Source organism: Sebastes fasciatus, chromosome 20 (assembly GCF_043250625.1).
Source record: "Sebastes fasciatus isolate fSebFas1 chromosome 20, fSebFas1.pri, whole genome shotgun sequence".
Classification (NCBI taxonomy): domain Eukaryota; kingdom Metazoa; phylum Chordata; class Actinopteri; order Perciformes; family Sebastidae; genus Sebastes; species Sebastes fasciatus.
In genome coordinates, this window is record NC_133814.1 from 21691689 (window position 1) to 21718998 (window position 27310).

Consider the following 27310-nt stretch of genomic DNA (forward strand, 5'->3'; position numbering starts at 1 on the left):
ATCAATATGCGGTGTCTGAATCCACATGGTTTAGGGGCATACAATAAATACTGTAGGGTTATAAGTTCAACCTTAACAAGTTTCACTGCACTCCTCCAAAATAGCTGCTCTGTTTCCAGCCAAGACATCAGTTGCCCTTTGACCTTTTCCAGCACTGCTAGGAATGTGCAGAGGTGTAGATTTAAGGCGTCTGAGCAACACCCCTGTCAGATTTGTTGAGTAATGCATACTTGTTGTGGAGTGAGTGGAAACTTGACATAAGATGGATTGCAGCCAGTGTTCTTCAACACGTGAGTGTGTTTGTGTAGAGAAGTGAAAAATGTGCAGAGTCGGGATGTTTTCTGCAACAGTCTGACAGTTCTGTGATGAAGTCAGACCTTTTTAGAGGCAAAGAGGGAAGATAGAAAGTGAATTTCTGCCATTATGGTACGTGTCCACAGGCTCTGTCCTTTCCAAGCTGCGCATTCATTGTCTATTTAAGCAGCCGTGCAATGCATTCTGGTTGCGTGGCGGTGCAGTTCGAGAGACGGGGGCGTCACGTTGGCTGATCCTCATTTGCATAAAGTTGAGGTCTAGGCTACTTTATGCAAAATAGGGTTGTCCAACGCGACTCGCCGCCTCTGGAAACTCCTGAGAAACTTCTAAACTAACCGCTGTAAATCTAAAATAAAGACATTTAGCAACTACATGCCTTATTTCTCGCATAAAATGTTTTCAGAAACACATTTCGGTGAACTATTTTCGTGATATAAGAGAAGAAAGTTTCCAAACAAGCCACCGGTTTGAAAGCTGGGAAAAGCAGCCCACGAGGGAAAGCGTTAGTCCAATCAGGTGCCTTGTGTCTAGTGGCAGCCCATCAAACGTTGAATGCTGGAAAGCAAGGCGATCTCTTGCGATACAAAACGCCCCTGTGGACACGTACCATTAGTCTTAACTGTAGCTGAGGTTGTCAGCTTAACAGTCATGCAAACCAAGGCCTCTTTTTCCTGAGATGATTCTTATAGTGTTTATAGGAGCAAAAAAAACTAAGATAAATTGTTTTCAGATGTATTTGGTTTTTGAATTTTTTAGTTGGAGCATGCATGCAGTGCCCATGTAAATAAACTCTTTGCCTAAAGTGGAGGTGTGGGATTCCACTGTGTGTGGTCCTCGTGCAAACGGCTTAGCCACTTGCATGCTTGAAAAAAAAGGTTCCTGGAATTGAGAATGAAATGAGGTTGATCGTCTGAATTCCTCTGTGGTTTAAAAAGCTTCTGTATCACTCCTTATTCATACCGCCCTTATTATTCAAATACATCCATGCATAAGTGTTGCCGTAAGTAGAATTGTGATACTTTTAAGGCAGGACCAATGTGCTCCTCCCATGCACAGTCCTCTCTTGTAGTTATAGTTCCTCAGCGAAGGCCTCCACACATGCTTGTTAGACTTCCCGTTGGGCATCGACTTTCCAGTGTCCAACAGTTTTTAAGTGCTACTTTGCACTTAGAGACTGCCCTTGTTTCCATTGCTGGGGAAAACCATCCAAAGAGCCAGCTGTCTTCTGGTGATGTACGAGCACGGAGGCCAGCCGGAGGTTTGTCAATGGCCGGCTTAATGGCTCATTAATCTGCCAGTGGCTGTGACCGCTGTCAGTCAACGCGGGGCCTGCTTGGTTTGCTAAGTAAATGTTAGGATTATGAATCGAGTCACAAATGCACATTTCTTTCTAGTTTGTTTTCTAACTTTCTGCTGCATGAAAAAGTAGTAGGGCTGTCAAACGATTAAAGTATTTAATCTTGATTGTCCATAGATAATTACGATCAAAATGTACCTTAAAGGGAGATTTGTCAAGTATTTAATACTCTTATCGACATGGGAGTGGACAAATATGCTGCTTTATGCAAATGTATGTGTATATTTATTATTGGAAATCAATTAACAACACAAAACAATGACCAATATTGTCCAGAAACCCTCACAGGTACTGCATTTAGGATAAAAAAAATATGCTCAAATCATAACATGGCAAACTGCAGCCCAACAGGCAACAACAGCTGTCAGTGTGTCAGTGTGCTGACTTGACTATGACTTACCCAAAACTGTATGTGATTATCATAAGTGGGCATGTCTGTAAAGGGGAGTACCCATAGAACCCATTTTCATTCACATATCTTGAGGTCAGAGGTCCTTTGAAAAGTTTTCTCTCGCCAAAATTTAGCTCAAGTTTGGAGCGTTATTTAGCGTTCTTGGCGACAAGCTAGTATGACATGGTTTTCTTGTTTGCCAGTATCTTTACTCTAACTTTAAAACTGAGCCCACTACAACCTCCGAAAAACAGCGGTGTAGTGTTTTAGTATAGCATCAGCATTTCAAATGTAAGGCCATAATGTAGTGAAGGCAGCACTTTACAGAGGAGAAGGAGGATAAAAAATCCACATACAGTCTGATGATAGTCCAACCCTTCAGATGGAATTACTTTTGACTCAACCAGTGATTCAGCACTGCATCCTACAGGAAATCCCTGTGAGATGCAATGAGGACTAAATTCTCAGGCAGAGCTCCAGGATGCAGAGGCATGTCACCAATGTGTGAGACTCAGGAATTTCAGTATGTCTCTTTCTTACTGTCTCGTGTCTACAGTGTAACAAGGGCGAAATGGAGATAGTGGCCATCTAGGCTATTATCTTAGCAATTTGATTTAGTGTTTACTGAGTACTTACCTTTCACCCGAATCTTTATTCTGGCGACAGTCTGTCTCGCATATCACTTTCAGTCCTTGTAAAACAAACTAGAGACCGTTTAACCTTCACATCTCATTTGTGGTTTCGCAGGAAATGACTCACTTTTTCACAATAAAAGCTAAAACCACTTCAGATTTTTAAAGCCATGCTAAATCTGAGCAGTCGTGAGCCGGTATTAATTAACAAATCAGGGACACTGGATGCAGGATCTTCTGAGTTGGAATGAATCCACACAGGGATTTAACCCCTCACCATTCAGCCTCCTTTTTTTAGTTTGTTGTGAAAGTGTATAAGCACGTAGAACATTATAATAGAAGTATATGATGGTCATTCCCATGCTCTATTATGATTCATAGGTTGATACCATTTGTTAAAAAGATTTGGTACTGATTTTAGACTTTTTTTAACACACGAGATTTTATGAAAATGATCAATAATCCATCCAAAATACAACATTAAGACAGCAAGACCTTGAGGAACACCATAGAAAAAGCCATGCTGTGATTTGGTATCAAAAACTTTTGACATTTGGAGATTTCTGCAAACGCTTCTGTTGTGGAAATTGCTCAGAAACCCCCTTATTGTCAATCTAGCTAGGAAAGCCTCTGAATGAACTGAATGCTCTAGGTCTGTAGTTTGTGGTTGTAAAGTTTCATGAGGCTGGGATTATCCTAGAGGTCACCACAGGGCATTTTATACAGTGAGGTCAAGTTTCAAAAAATAGGTCTCACTATATGAAATGGCTACTATGGGGACTAACAAAATAATAATTTATACTGCATGCAAACAACTGCTTGTTTTTTTGCCCCAAACTGCATGTGATTATCATAAAGTGGGCATGTCTGTAAAGGGGAGACTCGTGGGTATCCATAAAACCAATCTTCATTCACATATCTTGACGTCAGAGGTCAAGGGACCTCTTTGAAAATCGCCATTTTCCTCGCCAAAATTCAGCGTTATTGACCGTTCTTCTTGACAAACTAGCACGACAGGGTTGGATTGTTAAGGGGTTAAGGCTTTGGCTAAAACCATAGGAACACCTCCTCTGGATATGCGTAACCACATACACATGCACATCTGGTAAAAAATAAACACTAGAGGGAAAAGGGAGGTGCAGATGATGGAGTAGTGAAGCATCCGTCCAGTCCATTTCCTCCTCTGCGTTTCGTTGTGAAATCCCTCTCGACCCCACCCCAGCTTTTTCATTCAGAGGGAGAGAATGTGCGGGGCACGCCTGTGTTTTCTGTAAATATCTTGGGTCTCCTCTCCGCCACCTCCTCCCAGGGCAACGATGGAGCCAGCCATGTGGCCTCCTCCCTCCCTTTCCTCCCTACAAGCCTCCTCATGGGGAAGGAAGCTGACCCTCTCCACCCTTGTTAGAGGTTAAATCCCAGAGGGGGGGCGAGAAGGGTCTCGGCCTGGACCCTGCGACTGACAGCAGGAAACACTAGGAGGAAACAGAAAGGAATTGTGGGTCTGTTTTTCAATAGTAACGGACAGGATGTGTAATGTCAGTGTGGTGCTGTGAAGCTGTGGTATGTCGACCTCACATTCTGGGAAAACACCCACTGACTAATCACTTCATATCTCTGGTACTATAAGTGTTGGCATTTAAGGGCTTTTATTTTATAGACTTATTGGTCCAGAAATGTAACCCTCCCAAAAATACCAATGCTGCTTAAACGTGGTAAATACAAAAGGCTGATATTTACTGAAACAAGGGCCTTTATATTCAACATACCAACGCTCGCCACATTACCAATTGCCATTGTTCTAATCACATCCAGCGCTACTCCATGAATTCCAGAGCCGACCAGTATCCAAGGCCACACTGTGCATGATATTACATACTTCCTCTGAGCCCTGCTATTCTTTTGGATTCAGTCCAAGCAGAGACGCTGTCAGCAGTTTTCATCGAACATGTCAATCGTGTCTTTGTCAATTACATTAAAACGCAGACACAGGGCGTTTTATTCAATAGTGTCCTCGAGCGTCCGAGTTGACATAGTTCCTCTCGAGACATTTTACCATGTTTGAATGGAAGTCTGTCTTGTTACGTTCTAATCAAGCGAGCTCACATATCATGCAAAATTGACTGATATTGACTCTGGGACAATGACATGGCTGGATAGCTAACTTAAACATACTATGAAATTCTGGTTTGTCAACGGTACGCAGTGTTGACTTTGAATCTTGCTGGCATAACATTAGCTTTCTGGCTCAGAGCGGAGCCAAAGGGTTCAATGAGCTGATGGGGCTAGAAATATCTCCCGTTGCCAAGTCATAGCAAAGGTTCGTCCTATTTACTTGAGTAGTGAACAACGTTTCCATTGCATAGGAACCTTATATGGTAAAAATTGTTCCAGGTATTAGCAAACCCTCCAGGTTTGCCAAGGAAATGGCATTATGGCTTGTGAAAAACTTGGTTGCAAAACGCATGAATACATGAAATTCCTGATAATGGACACCTTGTCGGGCATCCCTTTCATAAGGAGATCTTTAAGTTATAAGAATATTTCGTAAAATATATATATATATATACTGTCAGATCAAGAATTAACTTCCATGTTCTTGTCTTTCTTATTATTTGATCTTGATCACTTTGTATGAAGTTTTTGAAACCTTGTTGTTTGTCACCAGCAGTTGGTTTCAGTTTGGTGCTCTGTTGCTAGTGGCAACCCTTAGCTGGCACGGGTCCACATCGGTGGCAGTTTAACTGACATTGTTACTTCCAGCTTTTTGTCAGTTCTGTGACCAAACAGATATTGACAGACATCTCTTTATCAACTCCCCAACTGTCCTCGTTGGTGGTTTAACTGTTGATTCTCTTTTTATAACAGCTGTTTTATGATAGTTACCCAGCAAGATGCTTGTTTTAAAAACACTCACTGTTGTTCTGAAGGTATTTACTGGATCCTCAAAGACTCTTTTAACCATCTGGATGAAATTTGTGGATGGATTTTGCGAATACACGTCCAACAATTTTAATTTTTACAACTCCTTTGGTTATTATGTCTCACTTTTTTTTCTGATTTGTAATCACGATCGTTGAATTTGTTCCGTTTTCAGCTCAAGTGATTTTCGCTCATTGCATTGCACCTACTGTACACTTACAGTGAGGGCAGAAGACTTATTAAATTAAAGACACTGTGTACTATGCATTAATGAAAGGTTAAATTATTATTCAATGTTTGATTCAAGTTTCTTTTTGTCCTTGCAGTGACCCTGACCTGCACCTTTTGCTGCTGACATCGACTCCAATTCACCAATGCTGGGTTCGACTACAAAGAGTGTCGACGGTTAACACCCATGATTAAAGACCATAAGGTGGGTCCCTTTTTCCACTATTGAGCAATTCTGCTTTAAAGTTTGGAGCTATGTTGGACTCCCAACTTTCAAAGTATGAAGGTAAAAACAGGACGTCAACAATTAATGGTGCCACCTGGACAAACTTCCATCACGGTTGAAAATAATCTGGCCTGGTTTCCTGTCGGTTTGAGGGTTCCCAGAGCTTCAGGCCCGCTCAAAAATAACCACAGCTAGAAAAAAAAAAAAGGTTTCATCAAAGCAGTCAAAACCATTTCCAAACTTCTATTATTCTTTCACTGTAAGCCGTTAATGTGAGGCTGTTATCCCTTCACTTAAATGTGCTTTGCTCAGCTGAAAACGACTGAGGAAAAAAAAAAACACCTGTCAGACTCATTAATTATAATTTATGAGTACCAGACCTTGGACCTCGACTTGATGGATAATTTCAAACAGCTTTCAAAATCAACGTATATGTCGATGGAGGTTATAAACAGAACAGTTTCAGAGGAAACAGCCAGCTCTCTCTCCTAGTCGTCAGTCATTGTTTGAATGTTCGTCGCAGTAAGCTCAATCACAACTACACGTACTCGCACACGTTTAAGGGGCCGACTTCATTATGCACCCATCTCGGTTTGTTTGACCACTCTCTCATGTGGAAAGATTAATTGTCTGGCTCAGACCGGCTCGGCTCGGCTAAACTAAATATTTAAGTGTTTGAGGTGCGTGCGGTTGGCTTCAGACCCCTCGTGATGGTCTATACTTGAAGCTGGTCTGCTTTTCTCAGCCCACGCGGCAATCACACCCCTCTGCACGTCAACTCCCCATCATGTTCACAAGAATGTTTTTCTTCGTCATATGCACATTACTGTATCACATGTATGCATAGCCTCAGGGAAGCACAATACGAGCCAAAGATAACTGACCAACATGTATATATTTCTAGACAGTTCCCTTTTACTGCTTGCTTGTGAACACAATTCAGTCTCATTACAGGATAAAAAGATGGATTACAAGGAATATACGCCTCCTCAGACTAAACAAAGGAAGAAATGATTGTTGATTAGTCTGGGAATGATTTTCACTGTTTGATGCTACATTAAAGGACTCAACATAAGAGGTTCTCCTCAAGGATCACTCTAGAAAACACATGAACTGTAATCCTAACCCTCCAAAATTACAGCCCACCAAGCGCCAAATTCTGGTTAAAATCAGCCCTTCGCAAAGTCAATTTTGTGAAGAGTAACAGTATAATTGTACTTTTGGAAAAAGAGGCATTTAAAGTATGATTGATTGATTGATTGATTGATTATACATCAATTTTACACAAAAGGTCCTTAGTGATCATGTGATATGAAGAGTAAAATTTGAATCAAACGTTTTACAGCATCAGTGATTTTCCTAATTTAACAGCTCAACAGTTTGTATTTCATAAAGTCCTTCACAGCTGTTTGATTGTTTTTGTAAAATAAATACCAATCTGTATGCAGGTTTGTGTAAACCTCTGATTTTGATGATGTGATCATGTGCATTACAACAAAAGAACTTAATCAGCCAAGATGACCTTCACAACAGAGACCTGGAAACAAATATTTAATAGTAAATGGCTTATCAAGATAAGGCAACAAATGTGGCAGCCTTGATTTTGCCCGTCCTGCTTTTTACTCCAAGAAAAACAAAACTGGTCAGATGGAAAATTAACTTGGGGAATGCCAACGAAATTAAAAAACTGACTCATAGAACGTTTCATTTCATCATTTGGTTTTGAAATGTTTTTTCTACATTGTGAGGAGAATTATGACGAGGGTGTAACACCTGAAACAATAAAACTATCTCATATCTCAGTCTCTTAAAGATTAATCACACCGTTGATGAAATGTAATGTTAGGTGGGAATCAACAGTCAGTAGAAAGCAGAAACACTGTAGTGATCTCGGACAAAAATATGATAGCAACATAAACATATTCTACTCTTTTATCGTTCTTTCTTTAAGCTGTGATCGACCGCTGCAGAAAATAATGTGAAGAAAAATGACACCTGCATGCACACATGTATAGTGTCATGCTTTAGATACCAAGAATCTCTAGTCATAGTACTGGTTAAAGGATGTATAGACAGTCAGGGAGTGGAAAAATGTTGCTGTACAACAACCACTAGCTCCATCTACTGGTCATAAATAGACATTGTAAATACAATGAAGTACAGTGTAGTACAAACTGCAGCATCACCTAAAATATTTTTTTTTAGTCTGTGCATTCAAACCTTTTCTCATTTCAATGAAATCAAAACATTTAACGAAAACTGCTTTATTTTTTCAATATTTTATGTTGTAAATCTTCATTCAAAACTGAATAATAAATATATTTGGTCCCAAACATAATTTAAATATATAAATTAAATGAAAATAAAATGCTTGTATTTTGAATTCATTGAGACTGTACTATATAAAAGTTATATAAAGGTGTACAATACCTCAAAGGGAACTATCTTGTAAATTAAAAACACAGTTAAAAGGGTAACTTTTTAAACCTGGACCCTAATTTCCCATGTTTATTTGTCTATAAACATTACATTGATAGATGGAGCAGAACCAATTATTAACCATTGACAAAGTATCAACTATTTAAAAAAAAAAGAATAAATAAATAATGTTTAAAGACGCTTTACAAAGTATTTATTAACCATTTAACAATGTATTATAATCGTCAGTTGCAGCTTTATAATAGTCATCCAAATAATGTTTATAGACGGTTTACAAACCAATTATTAACCATTTAAGTGTTAACAATATCTATGTAATATTTGTTTTATATTAAAACATTTCTAACATTTTGTAATGTAATATTACCAATCATTAGTAAACATTAACTATCATTTAATTGTTTGTTAATAGTAAAATAACTATGAACTAAGTTTAATTAACTATCGATCTACCAAGTGTTTGGTGTTTGGTGTGTTTGGTTTTGAAAGACTTTCCTTAATGGCCCTATAGTTGATTAATTCAGACATCCATCAGATACATAAGTCATCATACTCTATAGTAGATGGTGAACATCAAACACGAGGAAAGGCAGAGTAAATATTTACAGCATAGCACACAGAAGACATTAATTTTTCAGTAGGATATTTCATCTCACTGGCAATAACACAGACGGTTCCACGTGGTTGCTCCAATGTGAGTCACCACCCTGATCCAGCTATTTGTCCTCCTCCAGACTGAAACAAAGAAGATACATTACTGAAAGCACAATTTAGAAATCCGCTTAGCTCTCCTTGCAAATACATTTCGTATGCTTTTCCCTGTATTGTGGTAATGAAAAGCCATAAGGGTACGGTGTTAGTGTAATTGGCGATTAGGAAACATTTGGTGGTATTACTTTTGGATAGTACAGACAGGAAAAATATGAATGTTATTACATTGATGTTTATTATAGTAACATAGTTTTTCATTCTTATGTGTCTTGCATGTAAAACAAGAATGATTGTTGGAATAAATGTCAGAAAGCTGTGCTTGAGATGAGTCAGGGTAAATAGGGATTTGAGTTGGCTTTCACACAGGATATCTCTGTAAAGAACATTCACAGAATGATGTATTATGATGCGGGCAATTTTAAATTTCCCAAAACACTTCCACGTTGTTGAAGCTTTGTTTTTGTTTTTACATTAGGTGAGAATGAGGATTTGAAAACCCATGAATAGTTTGTCCTACAGACGTGTCTGAGGGATCAGCTTGAGCTTTGTGTATTTTGCAGAAAATCCCTTTTTGTCTACACCAAACCAACAGCAGCAACAAAACTGGATATAAATGGTGCCATTCAAAGTAAAAAGAGGGCATGTTTGTAATAAAGTAAGCTGAAATTCTTCCTAAATATGGCAGAGGATGCAGTATAGACACTGGGAAAACTAAATTTCTATTATAATTAAGTGAACTGGACTCAAAACCATCCACTGTTGCCATAATGTAATGTTGCAGGATAATTATGTGACGTTGAATTACAAGCCCTGGTTATTTATGAGTGAGTTGTGTGAAATTAAATAATATAGTAAACTTCATCCACCCCTTAATTTAAACCAAAACACCTTATTTTTAGGGTATGTGTGATTACACATGAAGATAACAGATCTATTGAACATGTTATGTCGCTGCCTTCTAGTTTGCTCTGCAAGAAAAAAAAATTGGGTCAGCAGACAAATAATCCATGAATTTAACTTGCTTTAATATAAACGTGACACTAGAGGGCGGTAGTAGCACACCTATAAACATGTATATCCACACATTATTTTAGAATTATTAACAACACAAAGATAAGGATAGATAACTTACAACCAAAACTAGATAGTTATTTACAATCTATAACAAAACTATCACAGAATCACAGCCACAGGTCAACTGACAAATGTCACTGTTCTCTGCAGGTCCTTTGTCTCCAGGCCCAGATGGATAATTGAAAGCACCGGAGTAAGAGCAGTACCTGGAGAGAGACGAGAGGAAGAGACACGTACAGCATAACACTACGGTACGTAATAACTTACTATACTAATTTTATAATGTGACTTTTTTAGACATACTATACTATGACTTTTTCTTCGACATACTATGTAAGTTATTACCACAGTGTTGGCTCAGACCCAGTGACAACACGTACATGTCTATTAAATGTAGGAATAATGGAGATAACACTGTCGTCACAAAGCCAGAAGGCCATCAGCGGGAGAGTTTGGATTTATACTTGGGGGTAAAAAAAGACAGAAAAAAGCTGTGATGTGTCCCATCTGTAGTTAACCCTTTTGAGGTTGAGATGTCACTTCATGGTAAAAGAAAAATGCAAACCACGTACTGTTATTATGCTAGTAGTAGGTTAGTATACAAACATGTGTCAATTCGCTACCATCAAATTAGTAGTATTACCACTACTAGTATTATTTCCATGTGTTTATTCTATATATTTACCATATTTACTGTTGGCTACTTTGATAACATCTCAGAAATGGTGAAAAATCATACTGATATAATTATTTCATCAAATATATTATGGATTCAAATCAAATATATGATATCAACACATGATATTAACAACAGTGAATGTTCATAATTTTTTTATTATGTCATAAAAATTGTAAATTTATCATCTCAGAATCAATACATTTACCAGTAAAGGACAATTCAACCGTTTGTTAGAACGTTTTTAGACAGTAAAAAAATCACTTATTAAATTATTTAACCATTATGTATTATTATTATAGATATAATATATATGTAATAATAATATATAAAATTATATTATTATACATCTTATATATATATATTTTTTATTTTTTTTTATTTAGTAGAATATATATGTATATAATATATATTTAGTTGTTTTATTTAGTAGAAAATAGTACATTTTAATTACATCATTAGCTTTACTACCTTTACCATTAAAGGACAACTGAACCGTTTGGCAGAGCATGTTTTTAGAAAATTATTTGACCCTTATTAGACTTTTTATTTTATTATCAAGTTACACAATTCTGTTCAGTAAGGACTCAGAAAATATGATGTGTCAAAAAATATGTCTACCTTTGAAAATGAGACCAAACAGAGTACTCATGGATTCATTTTTGTTGCTAACTTCCTGTAAGAAGGCATACTATTTAAACACAGTGACATCTAGTGGATTGTTTAGCATAACACACCTGAACCGAGAGGCAGAAATGACTCAATCAGGTTAAATTCAACATATTCTTTAATAAGATATAGTGAATGAAAATGTGCTCTATACCAAAACAGTCAAGCAGAACATTAAAAGGTTAATTTTTTCTCTATTCGTCACTAATGCACCATTTAAGCTCAGTTTCCTCGCAGAAACAAAATTAATTGGACCGCATGTAAAAGTAAATCTGTTGACTTTAATTCTTGCACGTCAAAGGAACTCAAAGGTATGAGTGTTTTTATCATATTCATGTTTTATCAAGCACGCTCTCTAAAGCCCGTTAAAATCAATGTCAGGCTGGAGGGCTCTAATTAGCTAACAAGACTCATCTTGCCCGTAATGTGGAATCTTTTAAACAAAGGTTTTATCTTTCATTTCAGGGTTATTTATGTAGAATAATACACTCCCAGCGAGTGTTTGTTAAACTGCGGCTGGAACTCTTTAACTCCCTCCGTATAAATTCTTGGGTCTAACTTGAAGGTCAGATTTCAATGAGTGCTCTGGAAGCAGAAAGCGAATAAGAGTTTTGAAAACGAGGCAGCGGCCTCCCGCGGAGATGAAACAAACACAGCCAAAGACATCGGTTTAAAGATTACCAGCTTTCTCTTTTTATTGAAAAATATAGCTGTTATTTCAAAAGAAAGGAAAAGTGACGAAGGTAAATATATTAATATACTGTAAAACCAGAATAAGGAGTAGGAAAAGAAAACAGTACATACTTGGCATAACACTACAGCCACTGAATAGAAAAAAAAGAAAACATTCAACAGCAGAAATCTGAGCCAGTTGTTTTTTCGCACTTTTTTTTTTTGCCACTCATCAAAACCACAGCTGTCAGGGCACAGAAAACTTATAAGCAGACCTGGGGCGGAAAGTATTTGCAAATTCCTTTATATGGTTTAGTCTGGCCTGTCCTACAGAGAAACAACACAAATGCCAGACAAATTAGACGAAAGTATTTCAGCGTAATTTTGCATACTTTCCCATGATTCTCTATTTATTACTTGCAAATACAATTTGCCCCGCAAATGTGCCATTTAGTGTTTAAAGCCGCTAACATTCCTCTGGTTCTCACGCTCACATATAGTCACACTGCTGATAACAAAGATTGCTCACTGTAATCATCGATGGCACGAATTATATTTACACTTGATTTAACAGATAAGGAGTGTTTTTTTGTTGTTGCGTTCATTTTCTTGGTGATGAACATGAAGGATTGCAGCTGACCCAAACAATCCACAACTTTCACAATAGAAGGAAAAGAAACATTTTGGCCCATTTACATTAAAACATGAGAGTTCTGACTCAAACCATACTGCATATCTATACATAAGTAGAAAAAAACCCTGCTAATGTTAACCCAATATTGTGTATATTAAAACATACTTGGCAATTTCCTCCAGATCACTTTTAATTTCAGCGCTTCTCGCTACTTAACCCGAGGCAGAATGGCACAGCATCCTGACTCTATGTACACACACCCCTGCTTCAACGCCGCAACAGGATATTCAAAGCTCCCATTCATCAAACCTGGCAATTAGTTTTTCTAAAACCAAAATAAAAAAAGGTCAGACATTAATCATGGATGCCAAAAAAAGGGGTACACCTCTGTGTGCCTTATTTAGAAAGTCACCTGGAGGCGTGAGCTTAGGTTTTATTATGGTGGTGCCTTCAAATAAGGTCGTGTTTACCACGTTCACGAGAAGAAGAGTCCATATGAACGCCCTCGTAAGTGGAAAGTTTGATGAGTTGTGACGCGTTTGTTGACGTCAGAAAAGCCATGGAAGTTAATTTTTCGGTGCATAATAAATTAATATATTGTAGTCGTATATTGTATAATATGTCTGAGGAAAATGTTGATATTCCCAATCTGCCATTATGCCTTGCTGGCTTTCTAAATTGTTAGCCTCTGTGTCTTCTAGACGCCGACAGTAACTCGGCTCAGCAGCGCTGTTCTCATGACTTAACCACTCGAACGCCAAGCATATCGTGTAAACGACTTCCCGTGTTGTATACACGAGCTCGCGAGCTTCATTTGAAGGCACCATTAAAGCAACTAAACAGAAGAAAAAGCCGAAGAAGAGAAAACAGCCCACCTGTGTGTTCCTGACCCGGCTGGTTCTGGAGCGCTTCCAGCTGGTTGGGGGCCAATAATCCAGCACATTTAATGAGTAGACAGGGAAAGGCCAGATGATGGGTTGATTTAATCATCTGTTCCTACTGTGTGATTTGGGGTTTTGTGTAGAGAGAGGAGGTGAATGGTATCACTTGTGGGGGGCCAGTTCAGGAAATATCTGCCGCTCTCTCTCACACCGCCTCGAGACATACCTGATGCCCCGTCTATTAAGTAGCTCTAATAACAACTTTGTGCATGTTTTTACATCCTTTCTCTGCCTTTAGAGACACGCCTGAACACATGTCTAAAGGGAGGATACAGAGCAGACCGGCATCGCGTCATCGCCAAGGCCGCAACGCCTTTTGGGGGAAAGAAAGGCGCCGTCGCATATGGAGAGAAAATACAGAAAAGCTGTTGTGTAGCTGGTTAACTGAGGCTTTTACACTGAGATTTGAGGCACATGAGATACGTGAATATTCACCGTCAGTGTGGATAATGGCTAAATGATGTTGTGACAGTTTGGATAAGTTTGTTTAGCTATAGCTTGAGTGGGAGGCTGCTGCAGTACAGTCATACATTAATGGTATAGCAGCATCAGACTATCGTCTCCAACTAAATCTCAGCCGAAAGATCAGAACAGTTGTCTTTTAACAAGTTGATTGTTTACAGACAACACTAAGCCGAACAATACTTGGTGATTCAATCAAATATGTAGCGTTATAGACGTCCGGATAAGCAATATCGGCCACTGTGTTGGGTCATTCTTCCACTTGGACGGGGGAAGACAGAAGGGGCATGACGGCGATCAACCTTAATTTATTAAAGAATCGCGAACGTTCAGGTTCAGGTAAGGTCAAACAATTATTATTAGACATTTCTATAAAACATACATTTGTTTAACAAGAAATAAATGCATACAACTTCTCAAAATTACAATGCAAACACACATCAAATTGCATCGACTTCTATGGGCTTTTAGGTTTTCTATCCCCCAAAAGGAGATGTGGCCTTGGTGATGACGCGATGCTGGTCTGGTCTACGTGTTGTGGATAGAGCCTCAACTATTAACTTGCCATTTTTTCTACTGTAACAACATCCCTTTCAAACCTTTTTTTTATTCCTCTCTGTTGACCTGCTAATCCTACCAACCTCAGCGATGATGTGTAATGAGATGTAACGACACACAAACACACATAATTAGCCACAATCACCACTTCTGTCCTGTAAAAACTATACAGGACACAGAACACATACTTAAGGCCTTCTTTTTTGACAATTCACATTTTTTTTTCTTTTGCAAATTAAATAGGGCTGCACAATTAATCGAATATTAATCACGATTTTTGGCTTCCCACAGTTAAATACATGGGATAATATATAAAGAATGTGTGCTTTTGCTCATAGAAAAACTGCTGCATATCAAATCATGTGCTTCCTAAACTAACAGCCAGCCAACAGGGGGCGATCCAGATGTTTTGGCTTCGCTTTCAGGGAGCTGTCATGCCACTGCGAGCACACCCTATAGCCTCAAATACGTTCCTGAATGTTGCGGCTGAGTAACATACTGTATATTACTCGTTTTGTAACCTTATTTCAAGTCTTATTTTGATGCAAAGATTTGTGAAAGCAGAGTTTTGTTGATTTAATTTTTGAGTGAAAAGATCTGGTACAACTTTATTTTGCTTCTAGGAGATGTACTGAGAATAAGGACCAGTCTTTGATTTGTACATTAGCAGGAATGTAGCACAACAAGCAAGTGAAACGTGAAAGTGCAAAAAATATATTTTGTCTTTAAAATAAAAGACATAATCGTGATCTTAATATTGATCAAAATAATCATGATCATCATTTTGGTCATAATCGTGCAGCCCTTAAATTTAAAAAGCCTTCCCTAGCAGCGGTTTTGTAAAACAGAAGTCATTGTCATCTGATACAGCCTTAACCACGACAGCGATAGCAGGAGTGATGTGACTTTTTTTTAGACAGTTTAATGTCTACTTGAGTCCAATAATGAAGTGCTATGCAGCCAACATGTACGGAAAGAAGCTGCCTCACTCTGTAGTACCATTAAGACGTGTTTTTTTGTAAGAACTTCAACCCCCAAATCAAAACTTTTAAGATCAAACAGTGCACATTAAGTATGATCCATCCCTTATGAAATAAAATGCATGAATAAACTACCACAGCTCTCTGTGTTATTAAAAAAAAGACCAAAGAGAGACAGCTGCAAAATGATAAACTACCAAACTCAAATACAACAGGCTACTGTAGACCAACTTCCACATACTCTATGTACATCAAATAAAGTAAAAAATCACCCCTTAAAGTCTGACATGAACAAAAGTAAGAACTACTTTATCTATTTAGTGTCTATGCCGAGACGTTGTCGTCGGCAAATGAAGCTCCGTGATCACTCCCACACTTTACAAAACTATCCGAGTTTCACTTCTTGTCCTTTTCCCTCTTCCTCCACATCTGGTTTGTGACCTCACATTTCCTTCTCCTCACCTCGTGCATCACACACACTAGATGTCATGTGATTGACAGCTGGGAGTACAGTTCTCTAACCACGTGGTCACCCTTTACTTCTTTAAACGAGTGTTTTAGGCTTCTTTTTTTTTAATGCGCCTTTGAGGACAAGGTTTGAACGCAGGAAAATGGAGAATCCCACAATAATAAGTTCAGTTTCGTCGAAGTGAGCCAGTCTGTATGCACCCTGGCATACACTCTCCTTGCTACAGCACAGTGAATAAGGCTTAATTGGTTTTTATTTATGATGTTGAACAAAGTGTGCAGAGATTAGATTGATCTACAAGCAGCTTAAAGCAGATGTGGCCCTGCCTCGAAATCCCCTCTGCTGCCTTTTTCCAGCTTCTCCATTAGTGTCCTTCGAGACCGTCCGTGTTTAGTCTACACTCGAATCTCGTCGTCGTCATCATCCATGAATGTGAAGTCTTCCTCCCCACGTGGCGAACTGTACTTCGCACTGTCCGTGTCGCCGTCTTGGAGGTGGTACTGCGGTTTCTCCTCGGCGACTGAGCCGGAGCTGGACACGGAGCAGCTGTCCATGTTGTGGTGGTTGTTGTTCCTGGTTGGCAGCTCCGGGGTGTAGGGATCCACTACGGGCTTCTGCTGGTACATGCTGCGAGGTGGCCTCGCAGGGGGCTGCTCCTCCACTTCCACTTCATCATATACGTGGGGGATGAGGGAGGGCGACCCGCGGCCCTCGCTACCTTTGCCCTCCTCGTAGCCGAGGTCGTCCTCCTCCCAGCCTTTCTTCTCCATCACGCTCAGGATGTCCCCGAGCATCGAGGGGCCCAGGTCAATGTGGAAGGACATCATAGACTCTGCGTGCTTCATCCCGCCTCCCTTAGACATGGATGGCGGCAAATCTGTAATTTCGCCGAAGTTGCGCTCTTCGAACTCTGCGTCCAACGTCGCCATCGCCGCAGCTCCGTTCACCGGCTTGCTTTCAATCTCCGACAGCCTCTTCATGGGGCTCGAGGAGACGCTCTTCGGCAGCTGGTTGCCTCTGTTAATGTCCTCCTCGTTTAGGTAAGGCAGGGATATGGCGTTTTTCACATAGGTGGACGAGCCGCCGGAGGGCGCATTCATATTGTACTCATACTTGTCCCCCCGGTTTACGGACTGCGTGCGCTTGCTGCTTCTGAAGGTGCGGGACAGCAGCCCCAGTTTGGGGCCCGGGGAGCTCTGCTTTGGCTCCGGCTCCCGGGGAGGCTCCCCCGATCGGGTGCTTAGAAACGTAGTGTCCCCAAAGGCGTCGCCTCCTCTGCCGACGTGCATGGTGTGGCGGAAGTCCCCCAACGGAGCGCTGATCATCTCGGCGGTGAGGTCGGCCCGAGACCGCCGCTTCGACTGGTTAGAGTTGTTCACCAGCTGCTTGAGAATAGGCATGACTGTTACTTATAATCCACAGAGAGGAATTAAAAAAAGAGTTCAGGAGAGTTCCTTCCTGAGTTATTTGGCGATTGTGTGAGATGTTGTCAAAGAAAGTATAATTCCAGGTGTTTAATGTGCGCAGCCATTCTGGTCCTCCAGCTCGGGTTGCATCTTGGATCAACCTATGAAGAAGAATAGAGAGCCACATCAGTACTCATGTCCTTGGCAGACAATGTGGAAACACAATTAATACACATTTATTCTGCTGTAAACGTAACATACCACTTTAAATGCTTCTCTAAAGAGCTGTTGTGTATTCATTTCTCATCACCCACTATCGCATAACTCGCTCCGTCCTGATCTGCATCAAGTATGGAAACCTTTGTTGCCAGAGCCTCACTTGAGTGGTACTAAACTAACAAAAGCTTTTACATGCAGGAGTCTGTGAGTGTGTTATGTAATGGTAAAGAAAAGCTTTCTGGTACAAAGTTCGACTTACTTAAAAAACAATAATAATAATAATAACCCCCAGTGAAGCTCGCCGAGGCTAGATAAGTGTCTGTACATTTCTTCTGGTACATTTTTTGAGCTTCTTCTTAAAAGAGGTCTAATAGGCTGCTGTCGCATTCAGTTTTTCAAGTGGCTGCAGCGTCCGCTGTCTCTGCTGTGCTTTAGTTCCCACTTAGGCCCCCTGACTGTTACATAACCAGCGAGACACAGGATACTGGGAGCTGGAGCGGTTCAAGCTGGCAGGAATAAAAGATTGAAGTAAAACGCAAGAAGTGGAACGGTGTTTCTTCAGCATGGATCGACTTACGGCTCTGAAAAGTTCAGATCTGCTACACTCTGTTCCAACCTTTCCATCATCATCAGGACATACGTTTCCATCGCCGGCTCTTTGTGTTTTTACTCTCAGTTTTTAGCTTTTGTCCCTTTTAGCCTTGAAGGTGACATTTGAGCGCCACTGCTTCATTTGATCTGTTTTTCACTGAACACAAGCTCTGGTGACGACCAAGTCAGAGATTAAAGCTGCATCTGTTTTTTATATGAGGAGAGCAGTGCTCTTGATTTAATGCAGCACCTTGATCCTGTACTTGTACAGAATGGACAAGAGGATACCTTTAAGGGTGCGATACAAGGTCGAGTTACATCATTACTAAGTTAACGCAATAATAACACCACTAATTTCTTTAACTAGCTTATTGAGAAGGAGGCTAAATAACGCTCTGAACTTAGGCTAAATTTTGGCGAGGAAAAACTGGCATGGCCATTTTCAAAGGCGTCCCTTGACCTCTGACCTCAAGATATGTGAATGAAAATGGGTTCTATGGGTACCCACGAGTCTCCCCTTTACAGACATGCCCACTTTATGATAATCACATGCAGTTTGGAGCAAGTCATAGTCAAGTCAGCACACTGACACACTGACAGCTGTTGTTGCCTGTTGGGCTGCAGTTTGCCATGTTATGATTTGAGCATATTTTTATGCTAAATGCAGTACCTGTGAGGGTTTCTGGACAATATTTGTCATTGTTTTGTGTTGCTAATTGATTTCCAATAATAAATATATACATACATTTGCATAAAGCAGCATATTTGCCCACTCCCATGTTGATAAGAGTATTAAATACTTGACAAATCTCCCTTCCTAATCGATTGACAGCCCTAATTATTACTGGACTAATAATATGGCTCGTATCATAAACCAAACTGTCCTCATGTCACCAGTGACTCACGCCTTGAAACGTGATCTTACGACAGATTCGAGTGGAGACGAGGTCTAAACACCCACTTGTGTGCTAGCCACAGTCCACTAGCTCCATCGCTCCCATGTGTTACTGACATTAACAAGGGTTGCTATTGTTTTAGCCAGACAGCGCTCCCATCATTCTGGAGCTGAAGCCCACGCTCCGGGGCCTGTGTGCGTATCCCCATCGTGAATGAATGGGGGCTTCACTCAACAATATTCCAAAGGACACGTCACCCATGAAAACATTTGCATCTCTGACAAGAACCCATTCAACTGGGAAAGGCAACTGTAGCACTAGAGGGAACAGAGGGGGGGTTGATAAAATGATAAAAGCGCTGTTATGTTGTTCGCTGCTCTTTCAAAATGAGAAATGATCCCCCAAAGAGAGCTGAACTCTATCCACTGCCAAAAGGTTTTATCCTCCATACTCAACAACTTCATTCAAGAGTTCTTCTGGTGGCGTTAATGGTGGAGATGCAGTGTCCCCACAACAACCGAAAAAGATGGCAAAGGCATTAATGAAAAGCTTATTTTCAAGTTCTATTGTAAAAAACATTTAAACAGCAACTGGATGCCAAATTATAAGATTATAGCGTAGAGCAAACAAATGCCCACAAAGTCCCTCTGAGCGGACTCATAGCGGTTGTATGATCTATTATTAGCTAAACCCTTTATTACTCCATGCCTTGTGCAGTAGCCAATTAGTATATACCGCACAAAAGGGATGCCGAATGTGTGACCGACCGCTCAAGACAACTCATCAACTGATACGATGCTCCCCGCTGCCCAGAGTTTTGTGTTTCTCTATGGCAACATCAGAGCAGAGCGCAGGCTACCGAGCGAGAGCTTCCTGTCTCTAAGCCGGCCCGGAGACAGCGAGGGAGGTTTTATCCCCCCTTACATGGAGAGATCCGCTCATTCAGATGGATTCAGATGGATGGATTAACCCCTTCCTGGTGGCCACATGCCGGGGCAATAAGACAATCGCCGTAGCTGAAAGGGAATGCTTTTGATGTGCCTCTTCGTCACTCCATAGACATTCAACCTCTGCATAAAAATATGTCAGTGGGTGCTCGAATATCAAAAAGGTGCAAAACCCCACACCTTAAGCCATTCGAGGAAATGGCCCATTTAATGTCTATTGGGGGCCCCCTTGGTGTTTGATGAGGAATAGTTCAAACCCCCCAACCTCCCCCTCCCGGATCATCAAGACCCCATTATTGTGGGCATGACAAAAGATGAAGTAGGGCCTGCAGGCAGTCCTGTCGTATTCACTTCTCGCCTTTCACTACTTTTTTTACAAGATAAATCATGAGGAACGGCAGTGTTATGTGCCTTCTACTGTTTCAAAATAACATCCCAGAGAGCATTTTAAAAGCCTAAAAAAGTGATTTACTGTTCAGTATATGAAACTGTAGCTGTGTTAAATGTTATAAGCATCTTTTTTTCCAGTTGTTTTGGGAAGTCTATCCATGCTTTCTCCAAATCAATGTTAGGCATTGAGGTAAACTTTAGCCCCGGATTATATATTAGTCAACTATTCGGTTGTTTTGATCTTAGACGACTAAGATTTCTTTAGTCGATTAGTAATTTTTTTATGCTTTTTCATGCTGAATGACTTATTTCCAAGAAACTAATTGGCATATCTCTGGTTAAAGGGACCGTTTGTAACTTTTTAAGCGTATAAATGTACCGGGTCGGGACACGTGCGTTCGCATATGCGCGCTCGCGTGTGGCCGGAGCCTCGTCTCCGCTGCCTGCTTACCTTCACTCAGACAGAGCGCGCGTTCTCGCGTACTCGCTCCACCTCTAGACGTGAACGCGCGCTCACTCCACACTGCAGAAGAGTTAGTTTAGCTCTGAGAATATCTAGTGAATGTAGAGTGGATGTTTGTGCAGAAATAAATGCTACAGCTCCTCCAGACCAACAGAGGTTTTCCGTGTCTTGTGAAGTGACGGGGCTCCTCAACGAGTTACGTTGTCGTCTCGTTACCGACCGGGTGCCGGTGTCTTCAGCTGCCGGCTGCAGTCGGGAGGCGATAACGTAACTCGTTGAGGAGCCCCGCTGCCTGAGCCTGCGCTGAAGCAGGAAAAGACAACACTAGGATCAGCATTGATTCATGGAGAGACCTTCGTCTGGTCAGCTATCATTACTGCCAAGCAGCTGAAATATAGAGTGATATTGTGCTTTTAGCTGACGTGTGTCGCCTCACTGTTTTGAGCGATGCTCGTTCATGTCTATTTAGAGCGAGCAAGCGCGAGCTTGACGCTGACTTTCGTTGACTTCACGGCCACAGGTGTTATGGTTAACAAGCATTTCTGAAAGTTACAAATAGTCCCTTTAACACAATATTTAAAGCGGTGCGTTTGTGTGATTCTTTGTGGAGAGACCATAGACTATATAAGAAGTGGACGTAAACACCGTGACGTCAATCATTGGTATGTACACTACGGTTGTGAAGCCTCGACTGAGGACTGAGTGGACTATTCCACTGTTACCTTACTGTATCTTATGTTCTCCTCTCTTTATTTATTTATTTTTGGGGGGGAGGGAGGTGAAGTATGGATTGCTGTTATAAATTATTTGCTGGAGCAGTCTCTTTGATTTTGTGAACATAGAGAGAATAATATACGACTTTCAAAAATAAATGAAAGTTAAAAAAAAAGTTCACTTCAGCAACTAGACAGATAGAACAACACACAGTCATAGCTCTGTGTTTGCTCATACTGTACATTGTGCCCAAGGGATCCCAGACCGGCCTGTAGGGCCCATAACACTCATGTTCTCAGCTCAGCTGGGGGCAAAACTACATCTTAGGTTTCTTTTTACAAGCTCGTGAAGCAAAACAGACTGAGATATAGCAATCAATATATACACAAAAACACACACATACGGGTGAACATGTTAGTGTTAGAGCACTAAATATTCCCAGAGAGGTAATAGATCTGATCTTGTTTGTTTTAGTCGCCTCAGCCACTGTGCCAGACGGTGACGAAGCCTTTATGTAACCAAACGCTCAGCGTTGCCACATGACTCCAGCTCAAACTGAGACAAGCGGTGACAGGGTCCATGAATGATTAAGAGCATCTTATGTCGCTGGCAGACTCTGACGCGGGTTCAGAGTGACATCACAACAACTAGCCGTGCTCATCGGCGTTCAGTCTCACTCTTGTAATCCCGTGGATCACAGGCGCCACACGGTCCTCAGTTATCCCACGCCACTTTCTCTCCTTACACCCGGCGAACAGGGGAAAAGAGGCTTTGGCTGCTTATCCGATCACAGAAGCTCGACTACTGTCAAGTTAAAGCAACAGACGTACTCTGACTGAGATAGTTTCTGGATTTATTTTTGACTGCGTTTTAAATTTTTAAAAAGAGAGACAGCGAAGAAGTCTTATCATTTATTCACAAGGTGGAAGCCTCCATGGAAAAGCTACAAGGAGACATGTAAAGTGTAATTACACAACAGTTATGGGACCCCAACTATTGTCTGGAAGGTTTAGGGCTGCAACTAACATTTTCTTTTCATTGTAGATTAATCTGTTGATTATTTTCTTGATTAATTGATTAGTTGTTTGGTTTATAAAATGTCATAAAATGATGAAAAAATGTCGATCAGTGTTTCCCAAAAGTCCAAGATGACGTCCTCAAATGTCTTGTTTTGTCCACAACTCAAAGATATTCAGTTTACTGTCATAGAGGAGGAAAGAAACCAGAAAAGATTCACATTTAAGAAGCTGGAATCAGAGAATTTTGACTTTTTTCTTAAGACATTACTCAAACCGATTAATCAATTATCAAAATAATTGCTGATTAATTTAATAGTTGACAACTAATCGATTGATCATTGCATCCAATTCCATCCCGTTAACATTTAGGTATATCATATAAAAGCTGAGTACCCCGTGATCAACAACACAAATGCACAAAGAGAAGAAAAATAGACAAGGAAACAGTTTGTAGGTCTAGAATATGTTTTCGTTTTAGACCAGATATAAAACTATAGTCGTCACTTTTTGATTTGAAACACTACAATAAGTATAGTTTCACATCTTGCCTCGTCTAGCTTTAAGTCCTCCATTTCTTTAAAGTATAATATTCAACACAAAGACTCTGTTGAGACAAAGACTCTGCTGTCTGAGCAGTAAGAAACCCTCTGCTTTGTTTGACCTTGAATCTGCTCCATTGTTCATCCCTATTGTCAGCAACATTGATATGCAAATGATATATATATACGAGTCAGCCAACGCCATCTATGACGTTGCTAATCAATTAATCAGTGGAGCTGCATAAGAATAGGGAAGTTCTTAACTCTGACAAAGAAGGTCGGCAAACTTCATTCGCAGCTACTTTGTGAGGCCCAAAACATCTGATTCCCACGGGGGGAAGAGGAGGCCGACTGAGACAAGAAGCACTGAAATAACAACATGGACCCGTCAGTAGTACTCACAATTCATTAGATTTTGGATGCCATATAGGGGTGTAAGAAAATATCTTAGAGTGAAGATACTGGCATCATATGAAACAAGAAAACCTAAGGAATCCATTGGTACCAACCATGTCATACTAGCTCATCTCAAAAGAGGCTAAAACTTGTGCTAAACTTTGGCGAGGAAAAACTGGCGTGGACATTTTCAAAGGGGTCCCTTGACCTCTGACCTCAAGATATGTGAATGAAAATAGGTTTTATGGGTACCCACGAGACTCCCCTTTACAGACATGCCCACTTTATGATAATCACATGCAGTTTGGGGCAAATTATAGTCAAGTCAGCACACTGACAGCTGTTTGGCTTGAGTTTGCCATGTTATGATCTGAGCATATTCTTATGCTAAATGCAGTTTCTGGACAATATTTGTCATTGTTTTGTGTTGTTAACTGATTTCCAATAATAAATATATCCATATATTTACATAAAGCAGCATATTTGCCCACTCCCATGTTGATAAGAGTATTAAATACTTGACAAATCTCCCTTTAAGGTACATTTTGAACAGATACAAAATGTGCAATTAATCACGATTAGATATTTTAAATCGATTGACAGCCCTACTTTACATCATTCTATGAGTCCCATTGTCGGCGTCTGAGCACAACTGTTGTATAAATAAATAAATACAAAACTTTTTATTACCAAAAGATGCCAGAAATGTGGTAAAAATGAAGGAATTAGGAGAGCTCATCCACTATGTATGAATCCGATTCCGCCTCACATCATGCTGCCGTAGCCTTGGTGGTGGGAGCTCATTAGCAAAGCCTCCATCTCACTTCACTGTGTTTTTTTCCAGGCGCCTCAAAGTTTCCTCCAGTCCAACATCTACTTATTGTCCTTAACTCACCGCACAGATATTAGATGAAGAAATACTTTTTGTTTACGGAGCATGCAAAATCAGTATCGCTTCATAACATACCTGAGAAGTGAATCAGCAGGTTTTAAAAATGTGTGACTGATGCAGTGACAAAAGTAGCATCTGATCTGTGATTATCTACACCAGTGTGCAGACCTGTTACAGACACAAAACGCTGTGCAGTAAGCCATCCTTTGTTCTTCCCGACTACTTTATTACAGCCTGCTACAACAAGGAACCCGTTCTTCCTGTTCAACTTCATATCTAGTCGCACAGCTCGAAGGCTAACCCTGCATGACAAATAGGAGAAATATCTCCAACAGACACAGACGGAGAGGATGTGAATGTTACGAAAGAGAGGGGAGGAAGGACATACCGATTTCACGCAGGTGTGACTCGAGTCTACCAGACAGTATGATCCCACGGTAAACTGACCCAACGCAACCTGAGGGCTCTGTACTCACTTATTCAACACTCCCAGACAGCATGGCATTTCTGAGAGGAAACAGTGGAGGTTGTTGCTCCTCCTGTACTGACTTGACGCAGCTGATTAAATCAAATATCCATGTGGTTCTAGAGCTGCCTAATGTGCATAATAGTCGCCGTGACCAGCTTTGTTTTGCTAGTTAATTCATCATTTAAAGGGATAGTTCGGGTGTCTTGAATGTACTGCTGTTCCCGTCCACAGCAGTACATTGCTTTGCTACATTGCGGTAACTCCTGTCTGTTTCTCCAAACTTGGAAATCTTATGTCCATCTCCGGTATCTCCAACCACATCCCACAGTCCTCCTCAGCGGTGTATATCATCATCATCAAACACAACCTTATTTGTTTCAAATGAAATCTCCCGAGGGCCCGTTTCATACCTTAATTAGTCAAATCTTAAACGTCAACAGACTTGTCCTCACATAACACAGCGCTATTAAATTAAACTCTGCACCCTGAAGCGTTAAGGAGTTAGAGAAAAACATTTGTCCTGCAAAGGTACTTCAAAGTAGAAGACACGTGTACAAATACAGTTTATATCATGTGGGAGTTGCCACCATTACGTCACATTATGTCCTGCAAAATGTCATGCTATAGCAGCTCAAACAAACCTGAAACATGCAACAGGTCGGGCAGAGGTCAAAGGTGATCTGATCACCCAGAAATGTTGAGTGCCTTATCTGCAACAAGATAATGAACACTCATCATGTCTACGTAAAACAAAGTAGGGCTGTCAAAGTTAACATTTTGGTGAGGAAAAACTGCCGTGGCCATTTTCAAAGGGGTCCCTTGACCTCTGACCTCAAGATATGTGAATGGAAACGGGTTCTCTGGGTACCCACGAGTCTCCCCTTTACAGACATGCCCACTTTATGATAATCACATGCAGTTTGGGGCAAGTCATAGTCAAGTCAGCACACTGACACACTGACAGCTGTTGTTGCCTGTTGGGCTGCAGTTTGCCATGTTATAATTTGAGCATATTGTTTTATGTTAAATGCAGTACCTGTGAGGGTTTCTGGACAATATCTGTCATTGATTTGTGTTGTTAATTGATTTCCAATAATAAATAAATACATACATTTGCATAAAACAGCATATTTGCCCACTCCCATGTTGATATTGGTATTAAATACTTGACAAATTTCCCTTTAAGGTACATTTTGAACAGACAAAAAGTGTGTGATTAATCGCGATTAACTATGGACAATTATGCGATTAATTGCGATTCAATATTTTAATCGATTGACAGCCCAAAAAAAAAAACCTTTGGGGGGCAAGTTGGGAAATTATACCTACATCAGCAAGCCTGCTGCCCCGAGTACTACATGCCCTCTGTGTGTGTGTGTGTGTGTGTGTGTGTGTGTGTGTGTTTGTAAACCGTAGTGCACCGGCCTCCAGGGCCCCACTGCTGCACCGGCAGAAACAAAACCACAGGAGGATTAAGGGCAGCGTGTTCGACGTGAGCAAATAAAACCAGCATGCCTGAGCCGGCCCTCTGCTCTGTGTGACAGGGCGGCAAACTCCAACATACATCTATCCACCACAAAAAAACACAAACAACCCAACCTCCCGCTGCCTCCGACTCCAAAATCCATCTTCTATTGCTTTTGGTGTGTTGCACAAGTTCCTGTTATGACCCCACAGTAACACCACGTGACTAGGTTTTTTTTTTTTTTGTTGTTTTTTTAATCTGTTCAAATCCTGACATCCAGAAGCAGAGGGCCAGGCCTCCGAGCGAATGCTCTCCGTTTCCAGTCAAACTGGCCTTTTATAAAGCTGTTACTCCTGCACAGTTGGACAAAGCGTTTGGTCACATACAGGGCGGGCCGCCACGCTGTGCTCCGGCCAGAGAGGGAAAATACTTGGCTAAAAAACAAACAGATAGATGTGAACATGCTTCTTGGTTATATAATAAGCCATTTGCTCAAAACAAATCTCCTGAGAGTTTGGTTTTGGGGGGGGGGGGGGAGAATGTATGAATAA

At 40.6% G+C, this 27310-nt stretch overlaps 1 protein-coding gene and 1 long non-coding RNA gene across 3 annotated transcripts in view; one reads left to right on the top strand and one right to left on the bottom strand.

Annotated features, from left to right (window-relative positions):
- LOC141758607 (uncharacterized) overlaps positions 1–7197 on the top strand; it is a 30302-nt gene extending 23105 nt beyond the window's left edge. The window contains exons 2-3 of the long non-coding RNA XR_012591905.1: positions 5941–6047; positions 7023–7197. This is a non-coding gene — a long non-coding RNA (uncharacterized LOC141758607). The remainder of the gene's footprint in view (positions 1–5940; positions 6048–7022) is intronic.
- A 5109-nt stretch (positions 7198–12306) lies between these two features.
- cdc42ep4b (CDC42 effector protein (Rho GTPase binding) 4b) overlaps positions 12307–27310 on the bottom strand; it is a 29563-nt gene continuing 14559 nt past the window's right edge. For both annotated transcript variants that reach the window (XM_074619205.1, XM_074619207.1), the window contains exon 2: positions 12307–17920. In XM_074619205.1, coding sequence (XP_074475306.1) covers positions 16749–17753 — 1005 coding nt within the window. In that variant the 5' untranslated portion in view covers positions 17754–17920 and the 3' untranslated portion in view covers positions 12307–16748. The remainder of the gene's footprint in view (positions 17921–27310) is intronic.